Source organism: Falco punctatus, assembly GCF_963210335.1.
Source record: "Falco punctatus genome assembly, chromosome: 6".
In the NCBI taxonomy this organism is placed as follows: Eukaryota; Metazoa; Chordata; class Aves; order Falconiformes; family Falconidae; genus Falco; species Falco punctatus.
Genome location: NC_137585.1, coordinates 82,507,138 through 82,535,021, shown reverse-complemented (window position 1 = coordinate 82,535,021; position 27,884 = coordinate 82,507,138). Strand labels below are relative to the sequence as shown.

The window sequence follows — 27,884 nt, the reverse complement described above, 5'->3', positions numbered from 1 at the left end:
TGGAAAAGCAGTAAATGATTGCTAAATGAACAGTAAGTGAGAGCTAAATCATGGGTATGTTGTCAGGATACCACTTAGGCAAAAGTACTTGTTAGAATATGGGAGGGGAAAGGGTAATTAAAGAGGGCTGGGGTTTTTTTGTTAGCAAGGTCTGGTTTAATTGTGAGTTAACACTAACATGACCAACCTCTAGTAAACAGGGAAAATTAAGGGTTTAAGTGAGATTAACTTGTCCATGAAAAATGAGTTTGGCTGTCAGACCTCTGTCCGAGGGGGAGTACATCTGTTAATTAAACTCCACATAGTTCAGCAGAACGGCAGCAGCGGAGGGTGTGCTGGGGCTGACGGGCCTTGGCAGGATCTCCGCTCCCAGAGAAGCAGCTTCAGGCTGGACTCTAGGCAGCTGAAGTGGCTTGGGAAGACGCTGTGGTGCCAGGAATTTTCTTCCTCTGTGTGAGGAAAAGCCAAATATTGCTCCCAGCTGCTATTCCTCGTCTGCGATAAAGCTCTGGCTAGTAATGATTGCTCTTTGTATTTCCCAAAGCCAGAAAGAAGGCTCATGATCTTTTCACAGGCTCTTGGATTTCCTCACCGTTTCTTTTCAGCTTCTAACAGAAAATGAAACACCATAAATGTCATGTAGTAATTGAATGGCAGGGAAGAAAGGACAAAAGAGCGTAAAGTCAAATGGAAAGCCTTTTTCTTTTTCCTGATAGTTGCAACGAGTGATGTTATTAGACAGAAATGATGAAAGATTACTTGTTTAAAACAGTAACTGAATTTCAATGCGTAGCGCTGTCCTTACACATTTGTAGGACCCGGCTTTTTCCCAAGCTGTTCTTCTAAAGAGGGATGGAGGAAAGCCAGCCTGTGAGAGACACTGATCTCAGTGACTGAGCTCAGTTCCCGGTCCAAGAGCCCCAGCTACCTGAAATGTTCACATCCTCGGGGAGGGGTTTGACCTCAAGAGTAGGTCTCAAATGGCACTAAGATTGTGTGAAAAACTTCCTGATGAGGAACCAGGACTGGGCGAGTGGCTTACTTTCTAACAGAAGAGAGTGAAATCTTGTGGAAATTACAGTTGAAAGATACTTCTGAAGAAGTCATCTTCTGATCACAGATTTGTGAACTGCAGGTAGATGAGCAGGTTGCATTAGATAATCCTTTAAAACTTAGGGATCGGAGGAGTCCTTTAGAGATGGACTCAGGACTCCACTGGGAAGTTTGGACCTTGAGGGCAGTAAAAGATAGCAGGAGGCCAGAGGTGAGGGTGATGTGTGGATGAAAGCAACCTATACGTAGGAGTTCCAAAGAAGTCCTCTTTCCTGTAAGCTGAGTGAGACTTTTGGACACCTAGCAGCCTGGTCATGGAAGTGACAGTAGCTCCAACCATGCTGCATATCTGAACACCCGAGTGACAGTGCATGTGCATGCCTGCAGAAGCTCTGTCATGGACACACAGTAAATGTGACATATCTGGGAAGTGTCAGCCCTGCTTTGCACATACTAAACAGTTGATTTGCACCTGCACAATAAATACAGCGCGTCCTAAGTGCTTGTCTATCGCACATATGCACAATGTCTGTGTGGAACATGCATTGCAGAGACTACTTCTACACAGCCCAGGTAAAAATAAGGTCTTTGGCAGCTGGTATTGTCTTTTGCCTTCAAAACCCTTAACTGGTACTGTGATTTTGGATGAGGGCACACACAGAACTGCTTTGTGCCTGTTTCCCAGTCCTCTCCCTGTCCAGGACTACCCTCTTCATCCTTCCAAACCCCAATGCTGCACTGCATTCTCTGTTTTGTGGACAGAAAGATGACAGATCTCCTCATACGTGGCTAAAATGCTAGTTTGCAGTTGTAGAACCTCAACAGATAGTTCCGTACATCATCTGTGTCACTGTAGTATTTGGGAGGCTTAGTCATGAGCTGGGTCATCCTCCCTCCCCCGTGCAGGTACCGCACAGACACAGGACTCAGCCCTGCCTTACTCGGCTTATTTCTGCAAGAGGAGATGAGAAACAATAAATGGTTATTTACTGTAATCTAATATTATCCAGTTCAAAATCTATTATTATCTGGTATATTGTACATGATGCTGACCATTGTCTAAAGCTTGTGAAATCTCTAAGAACTGGACAACTATTTAAACTACAGTTTTGCTTGTATTTAGGCACTTTTAGTGTCTAAATAGGACATACAAGCAAGGTTTAAAAGTTGCTTTAAAGTAGTTAAGGCTATTGGAGAATTAGTAGTCTGTAATTAGTACTATGAGCAACAGGTAGTTTAGAGTAAGAATCAAACGTGATACTCAACCCTTAAAAATTGCTTGTTATTTTGCTGTGATCTGTATGGGCACCTTTAATTTTTAAAACAAGCGAATGCATGATGAGTTTCAAGGATGGGGCTAGAACCAAAATTTACCTTAAGATGCATGATTCATGCACATTCATGAGCTGACTTGTAATAATATGATAACACAACCTTTATTTCACTGAAGAGAGATACTCCCTAAGCAGGGGAGGGGGGGAACAAGGCAGTTCAAATGCGTATCTGGTCATGGTCAAATAGAAGAGCCAAAGCCACTGTAATAAATTCACTGCATTCCTTATAAAGAACTCCAGATTTGTAAGAAATGAAATGTGACCAGAAAAACATGTTTTTTTTTCTGATTATGTCTTTGGAATTGAGCGTCTCTTTTGTTAGAGACTTGTTTTCAGTTGAGGTTTAAAAAAAAAAAAAAATTTGGTGCCATCAAGTGGAAATATTCTGTATTGCTGAGGAGAGCTGGCAAAGTGGCAGTGCATGGTTTTCATTAGCTGTAACAGCACTTTAAACTGCTGCAGTGGAAATGTTCTCCCCATCGTACACATTACATACGAGTCTAAAATTGGCAAGAAATTCCACCTGTTTGCCTGTTTTAGGAACTAACATCCTCTCCTCTTACATATGGCAAAAGTCTCTTGGTTTTTGACAATTCACATTTATTGCTGTCACTAAAGACTATTCCTCTCCGGTTTTGTGATTTCCCTACTGGTGACAAGGCAGTGTGCTCCCAGCAGGAATGTTGCCTATTGCCAGATCCCTGTTCCAGAGCACAGCAGCCCCTCTGAGGGAGCTCTTCTGTAGAGCCAGGCAGCAGTCAATGCTCTGTGTTGCATTTGTTCCAGTGTACACGGAGTATAAGTCACATTCCTTTGCATTTCCAAATTTCTCACGGCAGAGACTTTTTTTTTTTTTTTTTTTTAATGCAGCATCATCTGACAGGAGGGAAACTTACTCTGGCAAGTGCCCTTGCAGTGGTCTAAGAAGCCCGAGTGTTTCACCTCTGTTCTGGAAGGACCCTACTTTCATGCTGGAACTGGCAGAGTGTAACATCACTTGGAGATGGGTAATGCTGGACACTGCCTAAGTTGCTTGTTCACTGAATGTTGATCAGATCCCTTGGCTTTATGTTAGGGAGGATTTGCACAGGATAAACTTCAGCTCAACAGAAAGAATAGTCATAGGTTTGAGAGACCTGTGCCACTTAAGAAATATATTTCCCACTCTCTGGAGTCTTCTTTTTAAATATCAAGACATTTGGATTAACCTAAATAAGTCAGGACTCTATGATATATTTGCTGGGTTTTTCCATGGTTACCCCAAATGTTTTAAAACCAAACATTTAGATATTTATTATTTTAAAAACCTTTATTTATAAACTGAAACAGTATTATTTTTGAATCTTAATAATAATTCAAAATAAAAGAAGTTTCAATTTTGCTGAACCAAGATCCTTCAGTTTGAACTTAATGATCAAAATGTTTGAACTCTTTTGTTAAGTGAAATAGTCGAAAAACACTTAACTTTGATCACTTCTAATTTTTTTTTCTCCTTCAATTTGTGAACTGTTATCACACCAAAGTATGTTGTTTCTGTTATATTCATGGAGATCACTCTTGCCATCAGTTATCAGATATAAAGCATAATGTAATGGTTGGACTTGATGATCTTAAGGGGCTTTTCCAACCTAAAAGATTCTATGATTCTATGATCAACTACTGCATTTTCTTCTACGAAAGCAAAATTGGTAGAGTGTATTACTTTAATAATAAATTCAGAAGATGTTCTTTGTATATAAACACATGCATGCACACATTATATATCTACACACATATGTAAGTATTTATAAAAAAAAATAATTTCCATGGTTTGGCATCTCTGGCGAAGTACTGTGCTGAAGCATTATAATATTCAGTCAGATTTAGACTGAAATACTACATTACACTCTGCTCCAGAAAGTAGCTGGGATAGGAAAAACTCTGCCATGTCACTGCCTTGTTTTCATCCCCTCGGGCACATAGTGAAAGGGTCCAACCTGTTAATAAAATATCACTGATGCTTTTGTCACTGTATAGTTTGACTCCTGCTTTTTTTCTCAGCAATCATTAAGGACGCTGTAAATGCATAAAGCGCTCTGCAAGAGGCCTGGAAACCAGAGCATAGTTCTAGATCAGCAAATGCCAAATATCCTTCTGGCATGCTCCTGTGCCACCTTACCACCTCCTGCCCTGTCTCCTGGCACAGTGCTCTGGGAAGAGGGGTGCTCTGGGAAGAGGGATGCTCTGGAGCACCATCCCAGTACAGTACCAGAAAAAGAAACTCAGTCAAAGGTTATTCTCAGAGTGGCTGTTTATACACATTTGAAGGGTTTTAGAAGCCCACAACATTGCAAATGGTGAAAAGGATATAAATACAACTGCGAATCAGGCCCTTTGGATCTCAAGGGAATAGTATGACCATACTTGAAATACTAATCTACTTAAGCATTTTTGAATGTTGTACCTGGAGGCAAGACTAATTACAATACACACATGGGTATTTTAGGAGAAATAGCAGATAGAACACAGCCAAATGCTTCAAGGATCTCATATTAAGAATATTTAACTATGTATTTATTATAGATCTTTGCTTTCAGTGTCGTATGTCTTGAATCTCCAGGGATATTGCTGTGAGGAAAGCATGTAGTAGTTTTTTACGCATATGGAAAGTAATTTGTAAACTGTAAGACCTCACATCAGAAGAACAGTGTACCCTTGTTAAAAAGAACAGGGAGTTTGTTGTTTAATTCTTTGGAAATGTGATTTGGGAGAGAGAAAATGGTTTTATAATCACTTTGAAAAACATGAGTATTTTTCTTAGTTATTGGCCACTGACAAATAGAGTTGCATCCCTTGCCTTGATTTTGATTGTTAGAATCTCTTTTAGTAGCAAAACCATTTGATTTTTAGTCAGTTAATATATGCTGCTCCATCTTGATCTCCCCAATAGGTGGACCTTTTCTGGTGTTTTGCTGAATAGTATCAGAGCCATTAGTGATTTCACATCTCCATCAGTGTTAAAGCAATATCCTGATCACTGAAAAATGCTGAGATGGCTCAAAGACTTTATAATTGTGTAAACAATATTTAATTTGTAAACTCAAAGGCAGCCTTGATTCATTCTAATGTCCTTCTTTTCAATGGTAAAATGATAAACATTTTAATTTTCTGATTAAAAGAGTCATTCTGAACCAGCCTATTTAAATCATTGTTATTATCCCAAGTTCAGGGTTAGTATTTCTGGTTTTTGTGTTCTTTCTGTCCAAGAATTGAAATCAAGGTAATGGTTTAGTGGTAGACTTGTTGCTATGGAACTATTCATTATCTTATCACATGGGATGCACAGAGCAGGGACACAAAGATTCAATTTCATAAACACAATACAAAGCTTTTAATCCTTTCACTCTTACTGAACACTTTATGTGGCAAACTAGTTTTCAGTATACTTTTTTGTTCTCCAAATGTGTGCACTAGATGTATTTTAAATGCTTTCCTGAAGAAGATAAAGACATAAAGAGCACAAGTATGCACACACACGTGTGGTTGTATGTATGTGTGTGTATGGTATGTGCATATAAATATGTTCACATATATTTACGTGGTGGGTCTACAATTTTTTTTATAGTGTTTTTAAACATACCAAATTTAAAATCTAAATATTGGAAATCACATAGAAAGATAATGTGCCTTGGTTAATGGTATGATGTTTTGTGAGGTATTTATGGAACACAAAGGTATTTTTTAAAGTGTAGCACAAAAGAAGCATTTTATGTGTCAGGCACCTAGGCAGATTCCTGGGCAGGTGGAATCAGCTGAAAGGGAAAAGGAACTTGGTCATAAAATTCACATAGCAAAATAGAGGGGTTAAAAAGATGGGAAAATCTTCACGGCATTAGGTTTTTTAGTGTAGGTCCTGTTCGTGGCCCTCATATTCCCTCTGTGGAGAGTTGTTTTCCATCTGCACTGCACTGTTCCAGGTGGTGGAGTGAAAGGAATCTCCATAGTTACATGGACGGGAAGGCAGAGCAGCCTTTGTCCCACTCACAAGAATGTTCTGGCTTTTACCCTAACATACCACAGTTTACAGTCAATGATCATGTAAGAATGCTTCCTATTTTGGAGAAGAACAAGGGAAGAAAAGATTTCAGCGCAGACTTCATCAGCTAACAAATTTTAGGCAGGAAAGTTCACATTGTGAAGGAAGAAAATGAGATCAGTATGATTTATTTATTAATTTATGTTGGTACCTACCTCAGCTTGAAAATACCACTCTGATAAATAAAAGTAGATTTAAGGCAAAGCAAGGAGGAAACAACATAATGTCAGGGATACAATCTTACCAGGGAAAAACACTAAGAGCCTTCAGGGAATAATGGAGGAGCTATTAATTGGAAAGCAAAGCCTGTTCCCTGAGCTGTGAGCTTGAGAGGGAGTGTGTGTGGATGTCTTTCAGTGTATCTGTGTGCGAGCTCTTATGAAACTTGCACTTCAGTGGCTGTAGGCTGTAGGTTCTCAGGCCCGAGACAAAGAACTTCAGGGAAAAGAAAGTACTGCCCAAACCAGCAAAGACAGTTGGGATCCCTCTGGAGAGAGAGAGACCACACAGAAAAGGCAAATTAGGAGATGCAGTCTGTGTGGACATGTGAAGAAACAGAGGCTGTACTCAAAAAATATAAACAAGGTTCAAGTACTCATTCTGCTCTATTGAGGTGAGCAAGCAGGAAATCACACCAGATCAGGACAAAGACCAAAGCTTGCTGGCAAGAAGCAGTAGGCAAGAGGACACACTAGCCTGTGATAGCAGAAGAGGAAGATATTGAAAGCAACTGTAGTAGTAAGCTGGTGGAACACAGTAGCTGGCCCTGTCTCTGAGAGTTTGCCTTAAACTAAACTCCAACACAGCAAAAAAGACCCTCTTGCTTGAGTCAGAAAATCTGCTATTCCAAGTGGCCGAAACTTAAAGAGAAGCAGTGTGATGATGGGAACAAACCAATGAAATGAAAATTAAGACCAAGGGGTAAAAGCTAGATGAAAATGCAATATAGTCCTAACTGTGTGATGGGGAAAGGATGGAGAGACAGTACCCTAGTTAATCTGGTGACACAAATACCAGGCACTTTGGAAGGCCCTCATGCTGGTAGTCTGAAAATGTGATTTTTGAACAAGCCAAAGACAGAGAAATACTCAGCTTCCTGAAGGTCACCTTCCAGTTCAGTATGTACATACGTCCCAAATGTCCACCACTTGCTTTTTTTAAAAGCACTGACTACAGAGAAGGAAATTTTGGTCATGCTGGGTGTAGGTAGTTTTGTTATCTACCTGTCTCGGTAAGGCTTTAGTTTTATAGATATAACAACAGAAACAGGGCAACTGAATTGACTGGTTCCCAGTACTCAACAAAGGGGAGACAGCTGCCATGCATCTTGTTATTCAGGGCAGTGACACAGCAGGTGTCTGACACTTTTTGTGAGGGCGTCCGTGCTGGGGAAAGGTGGGGCTGCAATGTTCTGCCTATTTGCAGAAAGTGCAGGGCTACAAGTTGCCACTGGTGGAACAGCGGAGATACTGACAGACTTGCAACTGGGCAAAAAGCATGGTATCTTTCTACGTCTGATCTTAAAAAGGTGCAAAGATGGACTTGCAGGCCGGCTTCAAGGAGTATTCCACTCTTCTGAAGGACTTTCTGAATTCCTGGTTTCATCTTGTGGATACAAAGAAGCTCTAGCTAGCTCCTCTGAATCTGTCTCAGAAATTACCACAACATACATGAATGTATTTTCATCCAGTCATAGAAACAGCCTGTGGGTCATGCTGAAAAGTGCTCAAACCCTTTAAAAGTGCAAAGTTGGTAAAGTAGTTATAATGACACTACAGTGGAGTTTTGCTCTCTGTAAGTCTATCAGGAAGGTGATTCCAGTAAAAATACTGCAATTATGCTCTGCCCATGACAGAGAGGTTAAAACTCTCTGCACTTCCTTTACTCATTTTGGTGTGGTTTCTTTTTGTAAACAGGAGGGAAACGTAGGAATGAGGATGAGATTTCATTACTTTTAGGACTGTCCTGGTTTCAGCTGAGACAGAGTTAATTTTCTTCTTAGTAGCCGGTGCAGTACTGTGTTTTGGCTCTGATGTGAGAACAATGTCGATAGCACACTGATGGTTTTAGTTATTGCTGGGTGACGTTTATACCAAGTCAAGGACTTTCCAGTTTCTTGGGCCCTGCCAGTGAGAGGGCTGGAGGGGCATGGGAAGTTGGGAGGGGACACAGCCAGGACGGGTGACCCGAACTAGCCAAAGAGGTATTCCATACCGTATGACGGCAAGCTGAGTATATAAACTGGGGGAAGAAGAAGGTGGGGGGACATCTGGCATGGTGTTTGTCTTCCCGATTATGGCATTTGTCTTCCCAAGTAACGGTTACGCATGATGGATCCCTGTTGTCCTGGGGATGGCCGAACACCTGCCTGCCCGTGGGAAGCGATGATGAATTCCTTGCTTTGCTTTGCTTGCGTGTGTAGCTTTTGCTTTGCTGTGAAATTGTTCTTATCTCAACCCTTGAGTTTGACATTCCTTTCCGATTCTCCTCCCTGTCCCTCTAGAAGAGGAGGGAGCGAGCAAGCAGCTGTGTGATGCTTGGTTGCCAGCCGGGGTTAAACCATGACAGTAACCCATCTGTGCTTGCTATGCACCTTTGCATGAATAATCTGCATGTTATGTTTCGAGGAACAGTTTTGAATTTAAACAACCGTAGTCAACCATAAAGAAATTTCCTTTTATAGTAGTGCTTCTCATGCTACGGGGAAGCTGCAACTCCAAAACTGAGGGGAAGTGTCCAAGTGGCCTCTTCTCTTGAAGAGATGAGGGTAATCCAAATTATATGTGATGGGTAGTCTCAGTAGGTTCAATTTTAACTGCCTTTGGTCTTAAAGAAGAATTCTGACCAGAGTATGGGAAAATCAGGTGGCAACTGGATCCTCATCTCTATTTTCCAATAACATTATAGACTCGCTAAAATAAACCCAGTTATTTATATATGATACAACTTTACATTTTGGTGGGCTGCCATAAACCATAACCAGTGACTTCCATTTAATACACAGGACATATTGTATAAAGTGATTTGCACATTTTCTTTATCTAGTTCTGAGGTCAAAACTAGCTTCTCTACCCACAGGCTGACAACTGATTTTTTTTTATTTACATGTATAATCAAACAGGTAAACTTTTTCTGCACCTTGGTATTTTTCTTACTAGACAAAGGAAACAACAGAAGCATGATAATTCATGGTATGCCTCTTTTCATCCATTTGCATCCTTGCCTTTTTTTTTTTTTAGTGCACCACAGAAATTAGGAATGCCAAAGACTCATTAGATCATGCCCTGTTTTTTACCCAGAGCTTCTGATGATGTAAGAATTTCCCTTCTAATTTAACCATAGTCCAATTTATGGCTGAACCACTGAACAAAACTGAAAACCAGATTTAAATAGCAATTTCTGTGTTTCAGTATGTACATAAATTGGGTCAAAGTAGAAATGCTTCAAAGAAATGTTTGGACTAATCTTTTCCAAAGAAGTTCCAGAATCTCCTTATTATGACACCCAGTAATCACGTGTCATTTGAAAGCAGGCTGGCCCCTGGATGTACTGCCACCCTGATTACACCCAGGACCACACTGGGGACCAAGTTAGGGACAGCTGGTTGTTATTCTTGGGTAAAATTTTGGTTACACCCTGTGCTTCAGGACCTGCTCCAACATGTACTTCTCAACAGAAGCCGAACTCAGCGTATTGAGGCAATAGTCTCACATGCGTTTCTTTTTCATCAGCAATCATGGCTTAAGCAGACATCTTCTCCCCCTCCTCCCAACCCTGTCCCACTTTGTTCCCATGCCTGCCCACACCTTCGGTTGTTTGAATGTGCCAAGTTGTACTGGAGAATGAGAAGTATCCTCATAAAAAAATTAGCAATTTTTTTTAGCCAGCTCTGTTCTGTTTTACTACATGGCTACAGAGATAGTTGTGCTGGTCTAGAACCTGTCACTATACAGGTTACATGCTTCCTACTATTTTCAATTTTTTGAAATAAATTTTAAATCTCTGATTTTAAAGACCTGTAAAGAATCAAGAAATCTTGCAAAAAGCATTAGTCAAGAAGTCCCAAACTTCTGTCCTGACATTGATCTGGATGTGAATCGTGGGCTGAACCATAATTTTTGTGTCATTTTTCCCAGCTTTAAAATGTGAATAATAACACATTCCTCTACCGCCAAATTAATAAAGACATCAGCAATACAAAAATGGAAAGTGCTATATAAACACAAAAAGCTGTTGGGTTTTGTTGTGATTTTTTTCAGAAGGTCAGTGCTTTCTGACAGAGATAAACCACTGTTGGAGGAGCTAAGGCAGGGGCAACCATTTTTTGCTGAAGGAGCCTCAAAACAAGGTTGCACTTTTAATGCAGCTATGGCATAATTGCTTTAATGGACTCTTTAAGCACTAAACCCCGATTCTCTAAAAAGAAGGCCCCAGTTTTGATTTTATTCACACTATGGATCCATCTTTAGTGTTAGATTGTTATTGACTTGAAAGACCTACTAGTGTGAGCATCGTTAAGTCTAATTAATAGACTCAATGAAGATTCTTATGGAAGTATATTTCAGACTGATTATTTTAGCTGAGCTGCTGCAGTTTCTTGCAATGAACCTAGTACTTGCCTTCTAATGAGTCAATTCACTAACACGATATCACAGGCTGTAATTTGCTGCATTTACGTTTATTTGCAATTTTAAAATACTTTTGTGGGGTCTTAAGAATTATGAGAATGACTTAAAAGAGCATCTCAATTTGATGCAGCAGTCTGAATATGCACTGAAAATGCACAAGTACCAAGTTTTACAGTGAATGTGGACATGATGCTATTGTGAATTCCGTGTACAAATGCTAGCTGATATACCCTACGTCTCAGGTGTTACTAAAAGTAGAAGGTCTTTCATTGGAGGTGCTGTAAGCCCTGTGAGAGATGGCAATTTCCCCTACTGGGCAATAGGAGTGTAAATATATTCTCTACATGATTGTAGAGAACACAACCCTCTGTGCTGTTCAGCGATGTCTAGTACTCTGCTGTGAGGTCAGTATTCACAGTGGCAGTCAACAGCCACTGCAGGTAGTGGCTTTTGAATAAAAGGTCATGTTTTTCAATAGCCCCATTCTGACTGAAAGCCTGAAAGATTCTTGGAACTTCTTGATCTCTGCAGTACAAAATCAGAATTAAATGAGAAAGAGTTTGACAGGTAGATATACAGTCTGTAAAAATCTCTTCAGGATGCTAATTCCCCTGTTCATTTGAGACCTAGGGAGAAACCCTAGCCCAGCAGAAGTTAGTGTGAGTTTTCATTGACTTCAATGGATGCAAGATTTATCCTCGGTATTCTAAGAATAAAATCTATGAAGTCCACCTCTCTCTAGGTGCTCTGGGGGTTTATTGTTACCATAATGGAAGTCAGCACTCCCCCCACAGTGCTAAGTAAAAAGCATTCCAGCTGGGCAGGAATTAGACCTTATAATTAGGGATTCTTAGACAGATGGAATCACAGTCAACCCCAAACAGGAGGTATTTATTACAGAAAACAGCTCCGATTCCATATTGGCATGTTTTGTAAAACCTGAATTCTGGATTTGTTTTATTCTGTTTAAGAAATTCTGCCTTCTCTGTCCGGAACACAGTACAGTGCAGGTAGGATTCATCTTACCTGGCTTTATTCTGTCACAGCATGAGTCCACCACACTGGTTACTTAGGCTGCCTTTTTCTCTATGGAGCGCAACAAGCACTTTCGGAGTGCAGTTCATCCGGTCTGTTTTAGATGCAGGAAGACACTTAAATTCTGCTGATAAAATTCTCAATCTCTCTTCAGAGAGATGGCAAATCTGTAGCAGAAATCAACTTTCCACGAAGCTTTCTGGCAGAGTATCTCATTCGCATCCTTGCTTGTTCTGCTTCCCCAACTTGCACTAAAAATTCTGCTGCTGGATACAACCAGACTCACCAAGTGTATATCTGTGAATACAGATAGATGGATCATTGGTTTGCTGTTTTGGCCCAGCCTGGAACTTCGTTTCCCTAGAATAACATTCTAAAAGGTTCAGTAAACTATAATATACAAACTCCAATAATTTCAAATCATACAAAGAATACTTTGACCCCAAGGGAAGTGGCATATAGAGATTTTTAGCTAGAAGTGAAGCCTCTTTTATATACACGTGAAAGAATCTCCAAATAAAAAGTTCTTTAAAACAGAAATGCTTTGAAAGTGAAATGCTTTGGTGTTACAGAAAAGGTTTTAGTCACCCTTTTTTAAAATCCAGTTTTGTGTCTGCAGAGCTGACTGGAGCTTCATTCCTGCATATATCCAAGCAAAACTCTCAAACTAGGAGTCAGCCTACCCTTCTCATCTACAGGAGCCAATGCAGTAGTGTTTAGATCATGTCATGGTTGACACAAAGGACAGCGGGAACTTGTAAAAAGTTTTACATTACCATCACAGTAGTCAGCACATTCACTGTTGAATCAGATGTGAGTTATAAGTAGTCATTTACACAGAGTATCTTCCAATGTAAAAAGCTGGAAGAGGCTTACCTTAGAAACCCCAGTTTTCTACTGCTTATGGTACAGACTTATGCTTTTAAGTCAACGTTTTGAATGACGCTGCAACTTTGAAATCAGCCCTCAGCTTCCTAGTAGAGTGCTCTAAGTATCTGGCTAGTGGCCAAACTGGAGCACACAGGACAAGGGAGGGTATCTGTGTAACATTTCCATTGGAAAGGCAGATGTGGCCTGGCAAAGGTGCTCAGCTCCTGGGGAGAGCTCACAGCTCACAGCTTTTGGCAAAAGAAGTCAGCTCCTTTCTGAGCAGCAGAAGGTGCCTTCAGGCATGGTGCCTCCTCCTAGCATGCTCTGCCATGTGTGAGGATGGTTCTCGCTCAGTTTCTATAAATACCTTTCTCCATGCATTTCCTTGAGAACAAAGGCTGAGCTCCCAGCTCAGCCCTGGGTACTCCCATGCAGGACAGAGCATGTTATGGGTTTCATCCTTCATTTCTTTGGGTTTAGATTCCTATCTGCAAAAGTCAGAAGAGTACCAAGACATAATTAGGCACTAAATCTACAAGAAACTATTGCAGACAGTCCTGAGATAACATCTTACTCAAAGAAAGAACTTCCAAAAAAATCAAAAACTTAGAAAATAATATTAAAAATAGCCCTTCAAGTAGATTTGGTGAGGTCTACTTACTGCAATAAATTCATCATGGTTTGGTTTCCAATTCATTTAATAAACAAAGCAGTTCCTAGAATTTTCATTAATTTAATCAAAGACAGGCTATTCAGGAGTGTAATGATGGATTCAGCCATGTACTTTCCACTAGTTTACAATATGAAGTAATCAACATGATGAAATGACACAAAAATATGAGGGACGATCAGTATCGTGTCTTTTTCTGCGCCATGGTGGAATTAAATTCTATAACTACTAAATAATTTTGCTTTTGCAAGAGGAATGGTCATATTTTGGTTGAATTTTGTGAATTAGTAAAGAACAATCAACTTTGCACATACCAACAATTCCACCCTTGCCATATTTGTCCATTTTTGCATTTAATCATAAAATGAAAAAAAACCTGGAAAATTGCTTCTTGTGAGTAATTTAGAATCATTGCATGCAAGGTGTGAAGAATGGCAGAATTCTTGTAATTTTCTATTTCATTTACCCCTTCTGCAGTTCCACTGTATTTGCCTCCAATGAAGCAGTTTTGACAAATTTTGTCAAGAAAACAGAAAAAAAGATACAATTTCTAAAAGCCATGGATATATTTACACTCTATGCATGTAATTTATGGAAGTATATTTGCTCTATTAAGCCCACAAAGTGGAAATTGTACATTGGGGGCATATACAAAATGCCTTTGTGCAATAGCAATATTTCCTAGAGTAAAATCCTTGGGGCCAAGCAAAAAGCCCATTGTGTCTCGCTGTTTCTTGGGCCCACAGGGAACATAAGATGCTTCATGTCTCTTAGTGCTTGACAGACAAATCTATCCCAATCCTTTTGGATCCTCAGTATTCAGATGGAACTGATTCATATGTTTTAATAATATGTAGGAGCTGGTTTTGGAGCCTTAGCTTCCTGCCGAAGCTGACCTTTGTAGGATGGCTGAGAGGTATGTTTTCTTCCTCTGACCCCCAGCAAGGGGGCAGTTTGAAATCCATGGTCCATTTACAGACTGTGTCTTAATAACCTGTCTTCTGACCTAGAAAGTTTTTTTTTGTTGTTGCTGTTGTTACAGCTTTTTAATTTATTTCTACTTGGTTGGAAACCAAGAGCAGTTGCTGCCCTTGTTCCCATGGCAGAAGGATTCCCAAATCCAGTGCTCTTCAAGTCCTTCTAGCCAGCTCTCCCCCATCACTTCTTCTCACCTATGGCCCCAGCCCCTATGTGTTGTAATGAACATCTTCCCAAGAAGAGCAGAAGGATGGACAAGAGCTTCTGCAGGGCTGGGTGTGCTGTAGACCTCATATCTCAGACAGATGGGGAAAAAACGGGTCCAGGAGTTAGGTGGAGGAGGTAACTGACTTCTTCTCTGACATGGAAAGTGATGAAGATCCTGCAGGAAGATGAGGGAGATTGTAGAAGGTTCTGGACATTGAGGTCTGGCAGGGAAAAGCAGGGGTTAGTGAGCGGAGAGAGACTTTGCACTTCTACAGTATCCCTAAACCACACTGATTCTGTCCATTCTGCTGAGGCCTTGAACCCTCAAAACCTGCTGATCCATTCCAGGTTTCACTCCCTAATGTTCACCTCCCAGTCTCTGAAATGATACAGCCCAGGTCTTCCCCTTCAGTTTTTACTTCCTTTCACCCCAAAATCTCTGCTGATCCATTCCGGGTCTCATTCCCTAACACTCACCTCCCCGTATCATTTGTATTATAGTAGCAAACCTGAACTGCAGCTTAAGCCTTGCTGCTGTTTTCCAGCTCTCCTGTCCTGCCCGGGTGAGTTAGGAAACTACTTGGATCTAATCCAGGGAACTGAAGTTAGATTATCATTGTCAGTTGAATGTTGCCTCCAGAAGCAGGAGGAGGAGGTGAGGGAAAAGTTCAGGGTCATAAAATGAAAAAAAGGGCATGGTTTAAGGAAAAGTGAGATAACTATAAGGGGAAAGTAATCTATGAAGAAGGACCTCTAAAGCATGTAGTGGCAGTATTGTCAAAATTCAACTGTCTTTTAAGAGGTCAAGTGGTAGTGGCTAGTACAGGTGGCGCAGGGTGCACCATGGCTCCGACTTCTTCCTCATCACAGCAAGAACTTGCTGTGGCAAAGTTGGATGTAGACAACTTTAGTCCTTGTGGCTTCTGCTGGGTTCAGTCAGGACGCCTCATGTTATCGCACTCTGTAGCCATGTCCTCACATCTGCTAACAGAGGCTGGTAACAGCAGCTCCATCTCCGCCTCGGAGGCTCGCGGAGGTGTACTTTCCGCAGTGTGCAGCCTGCCTTTCTCTGACAGGAAAGCTCTTCTTCACCCCACAAACCTATGTGACTCTGGTTTTGCTTTCGTTTCTTAGATCTGATAAATCTCGTGATTTACAGCTATGACACCCCATTATTATTTATGAGAAGCAAACTTAGCAGTGGAAGCGCATCACAAAGGACCTAAATCGAGGGCCGAGTTCCAGCTGAACAGTGGCAACAAAGTAACAACTCAAGTGTCGCATCTATCCGGTGGGCAAAATCAGTTTCCTGTGCTACCTTACGGACACCCGAAAGCACACGGTGACTGCGCACACGTCAATGCTTTGAGGCGGTGTGCAGGAGGCGGTGTGCAGGAGGCGGTGTGCAGGAGGCGGTGTGCAGGAGGGCGAGCAGGTGGCGAGGGGCCCGGGCAGGGCTGTGGCGGGGCAGGCGCGGCCTGTGCGCGGCCTCGCCCCGGGCACGGCGCGGGGCAGGCCCGGTGCGGGGCGCGGCGGGGGCAGCTGCACCCGCGGGGCGCTGTGAGGGCCCGTGGTGCCGGTGGGGGGGCCCTGCAGGGCCACGCGTGGGGCTGCCCGCGGCGCAGGGGCTGCGCAGGCCGCGCCGCCGCCCGCTGCCCCCTGCCCGGGCCGCCGCCGGGGAGCGGGGGGTGGGGGGGAGGGGGGCCCCGCAGCCTTCCAGGAACTGGGGGCGGTGAGGGGCCGTGCCGGCGCCCGCCGTGACGCCGCGGCCGGGGCCCTCCCGATTGGCGGGCAGCGGAGGGTGTAGCCGGAGGGCGCCTCGCGGTTGGCTGCCGCCCTGGGCGTGTCGTGTCTCCGGCTGGTCGTCGGCCGGAGGAGGGAGGCGGGCGGAGGGCCCAGCCTGCCCCGCCGCCCCGCTCGCCCTGAGGTAGGTGCCGCGCTGCCCGCCGCCCCGCTGCGCCGCCCGGCCTGGTGCCGTCCCCGCGGGCAGCCCTTGCCGGCCAGGCGGCCGCTCCGCCCCGGCCTGCCGCGGCCGGTGCCTCCCGCTCGCTGCGCTTCTCCCTCAGGCCCGCTGCCTGCGCCCCCCGGCCTGGCTTGCGGGGACTTTTCTTCCACGCGTCGCCCCTCCAGGCGAGGGGCTGGGGGGGGCTGAGGGGGCAGCGGCCGCCGGCTCTGGGGCGCGAAACGCGCAGGCAGCGCCGGGCGCTGTGGTTCGGCTGGGTCTCAGGTAGTACGCGGAGGCACAGGTGGGCAGTGTGAGCGTACCGGGCTCGCTTGGGACAGCAGCACGACCGGGCGGTGTGCCGCAGCCAGGTGCATTGCTGTTACCCGGTTCTGCCTTTGCTGTGTTGCCCAGCGCAGTTTTAGCCTCGGTGAGACCGGGAGGTGTGGGGAAGAGCCCCCCAGCGCGGGTGACGGAGCCGCGGTGCGCTCGGCTCCCTCGGGCGGCCGGCGTGCGGAGCGGGCCCGGGGGCTCGCTGGCTCCACGGGCTTGGAATTCTAAAGTTACTTTCACCTCTGCAACAGAGTTATCAGTATCTCTGTGGCTAAGCCTGAGCACACACAGGGAGGCAGGCGAATGAACTTCTGGCCTGTCAGAGGTCACGGGGAATGTTTGCTGACTGCCCTCCTTCCCCCCTTCCCATGCTGGAAGTGCAGGGCAGCCTGGTGCCTCCTGAAAGCTGCATTTTTTGTCGTGTAGGACTCCTCTGTGAGAGGGAAATTTGCTTCACTGCAGGCCTGGGTATGAGGTGCGGTGCATTGGTGTGAACTGCTGTCATCGTTACGTTTTAGCATGCAGTAATAGTGACAATGTGTGACAAGACTGCCTGTGTTTTTGAGAGATACCAACATGCTCTCTGAGGATCCTTTTAGCATGCTGAAGTGCAGTGTTGTAACTCCAACTTCTGTATGGTAACTTCTGCTGGTGGACAAATCTAGTGATGGTAGGAAGGTCACACTTGGAGCTAACACAGAGGACTGACTGTGTGCTTCTGTTTGTGCCTTCCTCTTTCTGTTAAGGAAGCCTGGAGTTAACTAGGACCTCGTAAGGTTTTAGATGTATAGGGGTTTTACAAGTCTGAGACATGAAGGCAAACAGGATTTTCCAAATAAGTCAGATACAGGGATTCTTGTAATTATCAATTAAAATATCTTTGGAAACAAAGTTCATATCTTCGAAGCCTCTATCTGTCTTTGAGTTCCACATCTTTCAATCGCATAAATATCTGAAGTCCTTAGGCTCCTAGGTATTTGCTGCTGGACCTGCGCAGAGCCCTTGCCATTCACAGCAGAGCTAAGCAGTGGCGTATATGCTTCACTGGGAGTGAAGAGGAAAGAGGAAGTAAAGGGATCATCCTCTGCATTGGGGTTGTCCTAATGAAACTTTTCCAGTTTGGATAAAATTTTTAATAGGAAGAAAACCTGTCGCTCCTGGCCGCATATATGCTTGACTGCCAAGTGGTAGTTAAGAGTCTGGTCCTTATCTTCCATCTTCAGTGTGTGTAAGAATTAGCTATATAAAAATACTTAACATTAGTCTGATGTATTGGGCTTTCTCTTAATCAACTCCTTGCATTATAGCCTGTGTTCTGCTTACTTTCTGTGTGCTTGTTACTTACTGTTTTTGATGCAAGCTTTGATAAGTGCTTGGTCTTTGCATGTTTATGTTGGCAAATGAATTTAATTGACGTCTTTAAGATTCCAGCAAATTTTTGTACATTGAACACATTAAAAGCCTTCCTTTACAGTAGTACCAACAATTTGTTTCTGTAATGACATCCCACCAGACTGAGATGCAACTAAGTAAGCTGAAAGTAAATTCTTGTCTCTCAAAAGTAGGCTGTAACTAGAGTATAAAGTATCTGGTTTGTGTTTTACAGCAGATGTTAAAGGAGACCAGAAGTTTTGCACAAACAAGGTTTGAATCGTACATATACATGCATTATTTTACTACTTTGTCTTTGCTGTCATCAGGCTTTACCATGCTTCGAGCCTTTAGTCACACAGATGGTAGGCGTGTGTTTCATCATGCTTCTAAGCGTTGGCATCATCGTAAGTCTGTGCTGGCAATCAGGAGAGAAGATGTTAATGCGTGGGAAAGAAGAGCACCTCTAGCACCAAAGCATGTTAAGGAATTGACACAGATGGGGTACAAGGTCTTGGTGCAGCCATCAAACCGGAGAGCCATCCATGAAAAGGTAAGGTCTCATTTTGAGTTAGATAAGCAAAACCATAGTCCAGTTATTAACCATAGTATAGGAAAAATAATATTCAAAGTGTATACATGAGAAAACATATTAATAATGTTGTCATGAAATGAGGAGCCGTCGTGTCCTAGTGGAGAGAAGGAGTAGTTTGTTTAGCCTTTTAATGTAATGTTGGCACACTGCTGGGTTTTTGGAGTTGCTTTAATTGATTTCTTGCCATTTCATCTGTGTCTGAAGAAGTTCTAGGTGCTCTTGAAGTAGGAACTTGGGAATTCATTTAACATTGGTGGGTTTGTCTTCTGTTTGTACGGAGGCAACACAAAAAAATAAGCATATTTAAAAAACCAGGAGAAAGGACAAATCTGGTGAATCCCATTCCTGCTTCAATCCCGTTCCTCATGTAAAATGAGGAGAGAGGGTTTTTTTCTTTAATGCTGTGAGGTTCAGAACTAAGAGCTTTTACAGTTCTTGTAGCAGGTGTAATACTCTGCTGTAAGGTATCTGAGCCAACATAAAAATTGAAATGTAAGTAGGGGATTAGTGATCGCGTGTAGATATCACCTTTTAATGAAGGCACAGAGCTGGTTTTCACTGAAGTACATATCACACTAGGTACACAACTATGATATCGAAGCTGGAATTTTAATATGTTTTTGAGGTAAGGGAGAACAAAAATAAATTTCGATATGGAAAAAGAATCTTTTAGAAGTTGCTCTTCAGCTTGGACTTAGTTTTACACAATTTTATAAAATCACATGTAATCAGTCTTCAGATTAGTTTGTCAGACTTCTCTAAACTTATTTTGAAGTATTTCAACACATTACAGAGGACTGTTCATTGCAATACTATAAGATACTTTAAATGTAGTAAAATGTCCCTTTTGTAGTCAGTGAAGGATTTTACTAACACATGATTTGTTTTGGTCTTGTACAATAGGGTATGAGCATGGAAATTCAATTTGATATTTGACACCCCTTTTGATAAAGAGGTTTATGAATCTATCACGTGCAGTAACTTGTGTCTGCTTTGTAGGATTATCTGTTTGTGCTCTGTTTTAGTTGCTTACGTGCTGAGATCTGAATATGAAAAAAAACACAGAAAAATTTACTTTGATTTTTCTGTTTCATAGGATTATGTCAAAGCAGGTGGCATTATTCAAGAAGATATTTCCGAGGCTTCTCTGATAGTAGGTGTGAAGAGACCTCCAGAGGACAAACTAATCCCTAAAAAGAACTATGCCTTCTTCTCTCACACTATTAAAGCCCAAGAAGCAAACATGCCCCTTTTGGATGAGATTCTGAGACAGGTAAATTAAGTCGTAGTGAAGGCAATTGGCTGTTAGCATGGGGTGGAAACTGCATTTAATGCTGAAGTGTGATCAGAAGCTTGCTGCTTGGTATGGTTACTTGCAGCATGCATATTTGTAGACAGCTAATGAGGACTGTTTTCAGTATCCTTTTCTGGAGCTGACTATTTCTTGCTCAGTGGATCTTGTGTATGCAGTGCTACTCTGTTTATGTGTGTGAGGCAGGTGAGTTGCGAGCATGCTGTGTGCTTGAGAGAGTTTCATGCTGGATGAGCATGAAGGCTTGTTGGAAAGTTATTAAGTTAGAGCATGTGTTTGTTGTTACAGAGGGAGGCAGCCAGTTCACTCAGAAATGAGCAGCCTCTTGGCAGAGGATGTGTGTGAATGGGTCTGCAGCAGCTGGAGTGGCATGTTGGGGAGCTTTGTGCCAAGAGTGCGCAGGTGGTGCAGAGACTCTTTAAAACAAGAATTCAGTGCAAATTTTCGGGTTTTATTTTTATACTTAAATCTTGTTACGAATTTCTCTTATACGCCCAGCAGCCTCTATCACAAAGGATGACAAAGGCATACGAAAAGGTAGTTCCTAGGGGAGCAACGTGCCACTGACTGCATTCACTGAAAATTTTAATACTCAGTTTGCTATGTATTTTCAGGAAATTCGACTGTTTGACTATGAAAAAATGGTTGATCATAAAGGAATGCGAGTTGTGGCCTTTGGAAAGTGGGCTGGTGTAGCAGGTATAGTGCACAAAGTAAAGGCAGGCTTGCAACGAGTAACTTTTTGTAATACTTCTGGTTGTCTACGTTTCCTGAAAGTTGAGGCTCCAAATGCATTTTTAACTGCATTTTTAACTCTTGCTTTTAAGTGCTTTTTTCCATTCTGTTTTGTGCTCCCTACTTTTGATGACACTACATGTCAAATAGTCCTGTGGATTCGTGGCAAATCTATTAATTTATGTTGTCTTGAAGTCCCATCTGTCTCTTCAACTAACCTGAGGTGGACTAAATATCAGGAGATCAACTGAATAGGCTTTTGAAAGAAATGGCTGCTGTCAGTCCTGCGAGTTTGAACATGTTTGTCACTCTGTTACTCATTTACAGTGATTTTTGTGAGGCATGGTTCTCACACCTTTCTACTGAATTTCTGTTCTGTTTCTTCAGAAGACTCTTCTTATTATGTCCTTCTTTGGAATCTGGTGATGTGGATGCATCTCGTAAAAGGATATCTGAGTAATAAATAGTGCAGAAATGCATAATGTGGGCCAAGAGGAAGTTTAAGGTCGTGACCTTCTATTGAATTTCTCCTTCCCTGGTTTTATGTAGACTTTCTTTAGAAGTAAAGTATTAATATTAAAAGATGAGCAAATTATCTAGGATGATTTAGACTTCAGTCTCTGTGGTTTCTAACTGTGCATATTCATAATTAACACTGATGGTCTGATTTTACTTTTTTTTTTTTATCAATAGGAATGATCAACATCCTACATGGATTAGGATTACGATTTTTAGCCCTGGGACATAACACTCCCTTCATGGTAAGAGTATATGTGTATGTATTTTCTTTAGCAAAATGACATTTGGGCATCTGCTAATTATCTGTATTTGAATATAGAAAACGTCTTGATGTCTGTGCCTTTGATTTCAGCACATTGGGATGGCACATAACTACAGGAATAGCAGCCAGGCTGTGCAGGCAGTACGGGATGCTGGATATGAAATTTCACTGGGATTGATGCCAAAGTCAGTTGGGCCCTTAACATTTGTATTTACAGGCACTGGTAATGTTTCTAAGGTAGGCGTTATGTCTTCAAGATAAAATGCTATATTATTTTTGATAGAAATTCTTGGCGTTTGATATATATCAGGTTAAATTGGTTGATGGGTTCATTTTGTTTGGACTTCAGGTTTTCCTTTGCCACTAAGAATTTTTAAGTACCCTAAACTAATGCCTTTAAGGTGAGATCATGCCTGACAAGGCTGACCATGCTAACTTCTTATCATGAAAGATGGCTTACGTCTTACTGCTCCTCTCTCTTTTCCCACCAGCATGATTTTTGTCTCCCTCTCTCCCCTCTGTTGACTCTGGGCTCACAAAGTATGTTGAATCACCCCATTAAAGGATGGGGAAATAATTTTATTTTCTAATACTCACTGAGTTTTTATATCTGTTTTTGTAGCACTGACTTGGTTTACACGTACTAGACTTTAGAGCTATTTCTATGACATAGGGGAAAGGCTTACTCCTGGTTTTGGCAACAAAGATGAGTTAACTAGGCTCCAGATAGAAAGTGAAATCACTGACTGTGTAAACATGTGCTTTCTGGACAAAAGGATGGCATGTCTGAAAGGCTTGTGTTCTATGATCACGGCTCATTGGGAAAGTCATCTTGAAGTTCTTTGCCTTTAGAACAGCCTGGTTGGTGAGAGGTGGCTTCAGCGTTCTTCCCTAAAGAGAAACTGCTCCTCAGAGTGGCAGCAAAACCATCTGTTGTGGCTGAGCTGAGGCCTTCCAGCTCTGCCTTTAGAAATATAAACCAGGCATTGGACTGGGGCTTAGGCATACTGCAGTAATGGGGAATGGTGTAAATTCCTTGTACACAGAGCCCAGGCAACTTTGTTTTGGCTAAGTGGGGGTATGTGTGAAACAGTTTGTACATCTCTGAGTAAGTTCTCTGGCAGGACTGTCAAAGTGTGGCATTTTTATATTTGTTTTCACACACCAAATGAGCAGTGTTACACTACCTTTGTATTCTCTGCTTATTCTGAATCCTACTTCATGGTTTGCAGGGTGCTCAAGAAATGTTCAATGCTCTCCCATGTGAGTTTGTGGAACCACATGAGTTAAAGGAAGTTTCCAGATCTGGAGGTATGGTGTGACAATAAAGTTACTGAAAACGCTGGAACCCTTTTTGTCCAAGTATAACAGCTATATTTGATTTTTTTTTTTTAACCTCAGACCTCAGAAAAGTCTATGGGACAGTGTTAAGTCGTCACCATCATCTTGTAAGGAAACGTGATGGACTATATGATCCTGTAGATTATGATAAACATCCAGAACTGTACACTTCTCGCTTTAACACTGATGTGAGCATCTCTTCTGTTCTTATTTGAAAGGTTTTCTACAGTGTTGGTATTCACTACACCTTTGCATATTCATCAGTTAAGAGAGCATTCATTTAAAACACTAGACCAGGTGCTTTCAGCTTCTTAAGTGCTTAGTTACATCAAGCATCTGTAACTTTCTTTGCAGATTGCACCCTACACAACTTGTTTAATTAATGGCATATACTGGGAACAACATACTCCTCGCTTGTTAAGCCGACAGGATGCTCAGAAGCTTCTGGTGCCAGTTAGATCTGCTACTGGTTCAACAGAGGGTTGTCCTGAGTTGCCACACAAGTAAGAGACCTCAGTTCACTTGTAACCATTCTGCAGCACCATGATTAAGTTGTAGTGTTAGGCAGTTTCACCACAGTATCTACCAAAGGATTCTGTTTCTTACATTGTTCCTCTTGCATGTTGCACAATGCCCCTTGATTTTGCTTTTGTTCTTCTGCGCTTTGCACTGTTTTTTTTACAGTTTGGAGTTTTTGGAAACATCACAGTACAAATGATTGACAAGTGTCAGCTGTCTTTCTGCAAAGGTAGTTCTGCCATTGGTCCTTGTGTGGAATCCAATATAAACAGCATGGCATCTGGGAAACATACCTACTGCACTCTTAAGTTTCTATGCCAGAATAAGAGTTTATTGGTTAAGTTCTTCCTACCCTGTCATTTGGCTTGTACAATTTCAATCACTGTTCCTTAATACCTCTGATTTTTGCAGCAGGTAGTGGAAAAGCTTCACAACCCTGTATAGCTTTAAGGATGGAACATGGGGTGCATGTCTCCTTTCAGTGTGGGTGAGAGCTACCCGTTCTCTAATAGCCCTGTGTAGTAGTTCTCTGGGAGATTGGCCTGGGAATGGATTTGCGGAGGATATGGCAATGTTTTCTGGTGAGGAAGCAGGCCATTGTCTCTTATCTGCCAACTCTTGACACCTTTCACCATCACGTGGCAGCATCACAGGACAAATAAAGAATTTAAGTGTTAACCTTGAGTGGAGCTAGAGGTTGTGAGTTAGGCTATGAATGCTCCACCTGCACCAGCTATCTGTGAACTGAAATGAGGCAGCCATTTCTTTAGGTTTCCCTTTATGACAGTGAAGTTATTCTAGTGCAGGACAGCCTAGTGACAGCTTGGGGGAATTTGTAGATGGATAATGAATGGGAGGTGTTGACAGGACATCGAGTACAGAGAAAAAATGGTGGATCTGTGGATTCTCCTGGTCTTAGAGAAGTTACACATGAAATATGGATCCCGTTGATGCAAATGGAAATCCTACGACTCCAGTAGGGCCAGATTGCCATTATGTTTCTGGATGTCATTGTTTGTGTTGTGTTGACTTCTGAATTGGTTAAGATGAGTGAAACTACAAGTCTCATAGATCTCATGTTTCTTTTATTTCCTGTTCACTTGTGATCTTTTATACCTATGTTTCTTAGTAATTTGGATAATGCTCTATTCCTTTGTCTCTTTTGCTTAATCACTTTAGACTTCTGGCAATATGTGACATTTCAGCAGACACTGGAGGATCTATAGAATTTATGACGGAGTGTACAACAATTGACAGTCCATTTTGTATGTATGATGCTGACCAGCATATTATTCATGACAGGTGGGAGAGCCTTTAGTTTTTATTGCTTTCCTCTCTAATTTCTACAGTGAAACATTATACTGAAAAAATGTGCTTTTAAAACACTTCTGAAAGGTGGTACACTTTCAGGTACCAGGAGTAGTTTAGAAGAGCTGTGTTCTCTTTTTCAGTGTTGAAGGCTCTGGGATTCTGATGTGTTCCATCGACAATCTGCCAGCTCAGCTTCCTATAGAAGCAACAGAGTACTTCGGCGATATGCTTTTCCCATATATTGAAGAGATGGTAAGGTCTTATGTGTCCAACAAGAAGGTAAAAGGCTCGGACTTTGGTCTGCTTGTTTGGTGCTTTTCTGGTCTCCTGTATACATTCAAAAGGAATCTGCTGTAGAACATAACTGACTTTGTACTTCTGAAAAAAAAAAAAAAGCTTTCTAAGCCTTGAGGCCATACAAACAAGAGCAACACGTGAATGAGACACTAGTGACCTGAATGTCTTGGGGATTTGTCAAGAACACTTTCTGTAGGCAGGAAACAGGCTCTGGCAGGTAGTTTGTGTTTCCTGGACCCTGCAGTAGATGTCTAAATCTGATTTTCTTGGGGCACTCGGCAGTTACTCACAATCAGACTGCTGTTTGCATTCCTGCATTTTCATAAAAGTCAAATGCCACTGATCAGGGCCAGGAGAATTTCAGATCTACAAGACATTGGTATTGTTGCATGCATTGAATATTGCTTAAAATCTTGATGGTTTACTCTGAAAAAAATTACGGGAAATAAAATGACCTAATTTGAAATAACTTATTTCCGTAGCTGTTATCAGAAGGCTCAGAACCTCTTGAAAGCCAGAATTACTCATCTGTTGTTCGAGATGTAAGTTTTGCAATTTGGCACTCTGCTTGTCTTCCTCTGCTTTAAAATGTACATGTACAAAACCCCCTCAAAATTTGTTTCATATATTTCTAGGCAGTGATTGCATCCAATGGCTCGCTGACAGCTAAGTACGAATATATCCAGAAACTGAGGGAGAGCAGGTAAATGTATAGCTTCTTAGAGTTTATTTGGTTCAGGATTTAAAAAAACTTGTCTGTATTCTATCTCCCCTTTTGCAGTTATGTACTGTTGTGTTTTGGTGGAATACTGCTATGTTGCACTGTGTCTAAATGTCTCCTAGCTTGACGACTTCCTTCTTCATGCACATTGCCTAAATAATTAACGTGTTAGTAACTTATATTGAAGTTGAGAAAGTGGTCATTTTTCTCTTTCTTAAGTTATGAAGACTGTTTTACCAGAGGCAGAAAACAGCCACGTGCCAGTATTATTCTGTTACTCCTTGCCCTTCTAAAACGAATGTAACATACAGTCCTTTGAAAGGTATGGCTGAAAGGAAAAGGCTCTCTAGTATACCTTGAACCTAGTTTCCTCGGGTATGGCTCAAGTGCTGTGCTGTATAGCATTGTTCTGTGACTGGATGTATTCAGGAGCCTCTGTGAGACTCTCAGACTTTTCATTATGTTCCTGTAGCTACAGCTTTAGCTACCACTTCATCTGTACCCTGTCTCAGTAGTCATCCGCCAGTGGTAACATGAAAGAAGTTGAGTGGATTAAGCTGACAGAAGTATAAATAACCTGGATATCCCTTCTCTTCCCCTTGTTCCCTATTGTTAGCAAACACCTACTGTTCACCTATGAAAAGTATTAATTTGACAATATGTGGGTACCTCTGGTTGCATGTTCATGGTCAATGCCAGCTGCGCTGTACATCATATAAAAGTTGAAATCGGTCTGACCACAAGTACTGCATGCACTATGCACTAAAAGCATAGTGTGTTGACTTCTGCACGCTAAACTTCTCCAGTTTCCTTTGGGAGTTCTGGTTATGAATTTGTGCATGATTAACTATAGATGTGTTTTCCACCCAAAGTAACATGCTGTTTGCCTCTCCAAGATTTCAGCTCTCAGTGATTTTTGTCTTGTGCTGTTTGGTACACAACCTCAAGAGGCTGTCTCAGTAACAAATTTTTGTAATTCTTACACAGCACGATAATCTGGTTGGGTTTTTTTCTTTTTTCATGGTTTTGTGTGAACTACCCTGAGAAGCTGGAGACTTCATTCCCAAAGGGTTTTTTCTGGGTAGATTTTTGATATTTCTGCATACCTGTGTTGCACGTGATGTTCAGTTGTTCATTGGTGTTGCTTACTTAGCTGTCAGAACAGCAAGACCTGCTAACAATACCCTTTGCAGGCTTTGGAGATAGTGCAAATGAAAGCACTGCTTAAGTTGTGATGATTTAGCTAGAGATAGGCTCTTCTTTAGACTCTGTAGGAATACGTGGCTTGTGTTATTACTCTAACAAAGCATTATGCTGCGTCTAGTTTAGTTTCTGAGGGCTCTATTTAGACTAATTGCTTACCCTTTGGAAGTTTGTGAGCATTTCAGACATAGGATAGCCAGACTGCATGAGCTGAACTGTCCTGAGCGCCATTAGAATGCAGGAGCAGTTTGATAGTTACTGAGGTTTTTTTCCATCTTTTCACCTTTACTTGCTTCAAACCTGCTACCAATTTCTCATCCACACTTCCATTAACAATGTGGGCCTCTAAGTATTACTGTTATTTGTTCATAGGTTAACATAACTGAATCATTTAAACTTGTATGTAGAGAAGAGGCATAATCTGAAATGTTCTTTTCTGGGACTGTGTAGATTCTGTTCCCCCTCTTGATGGGTTATTTGGTAGCTCATGTTTGTCCCTCTTCTAGAGCAGACATGCTACGTTTGATCCAAGTGTGACCTCATTCTGGAGACTGGAAAAGTTTTTAATAAATA

General features: G+C 42.0%; 1 protein-coding gene and 1 long non-coding RNA gene across 2 annotated transcripts in view; one reads left to right on the top strand and one right to left on the bottom strand.

Moving 5' to 3' along the window:
- Nucleotides 1-9,658: 9,658 nt before the first annotated feature.
- On the bottom strand, nucleotides 9,659-15,762 carry LOC308066550. The gene is made up of 2 exons (XR_013929193.1): nucleotides 13,363-15,762; nucleotides 9,659-12,422 (listed from the first exon to the last, which is right to left on the bottom strand). It is a non-coding gene; the product is annotated as an uncharacterized lncRNA (long non-coding RNA).
- Nucleotides 15,763-18,833: 3,071 nt separating this feature from the next.
- Nucleotides 18,834-27,884, top strand: part of AASS (aminoadipate-semialdehyde synthase) — a gene marked incomplete at its 5' end in the record, with an annotated part of 29,306 nt that continues 20,255 nt past the window's right edge. Inside the window, 12 exons of the mRNA XM_080393909.1 lie at nucleotides 18,834-19,049; nucleotides 20,188-20,364; nucleotides 21,018-21,102; nucleotides 21,832-21,899; nucleotides 22,010-22,156; nucleotides 23,152-23,230; nucleotides 23,321-23,448; nucleotides 23,615-23,763; nucleotides 24,959-25,081; nucleotides 25,231-25,342; nucleotides 25,870-25,929; nucleotides 26,023-26,090. Of these exons, the coding sequence (XP_080250035.1) occupies nucleotides 18,834-19,049; nucleotides 20,188-20,364; nucleotides 21,018-21,102; nucleotides 21,832-21,899; nucleotides 22,010-22,156; nucleotides 23,152-23,230; nucleotides 23,321-23,448; nucleotides 23,615-23,763; nucleotides 24,959-25,081; nucleotides 25,231-25,342; nucleotides 25,870-25,929; nucleotides 26,023-26,090 (1,412 nt within the window). The remainder of the gene's footprint in view (nucleotides 19,050-20,187; nucleotides 20,365-21,017; nucleotides 21,103-21,831; nucleotides 21,900-22,009; nucleotides 22,157-23,151; nucleotides 23,231-23,320; nucleotides 23,449-23,614; nucleotides 23,764-24,958; nucleotides 25,082-25,230; nucleotides 25,343-25,869; nucleotides 25,930-26,022; nucleotides 26,091-27,884) is intronic.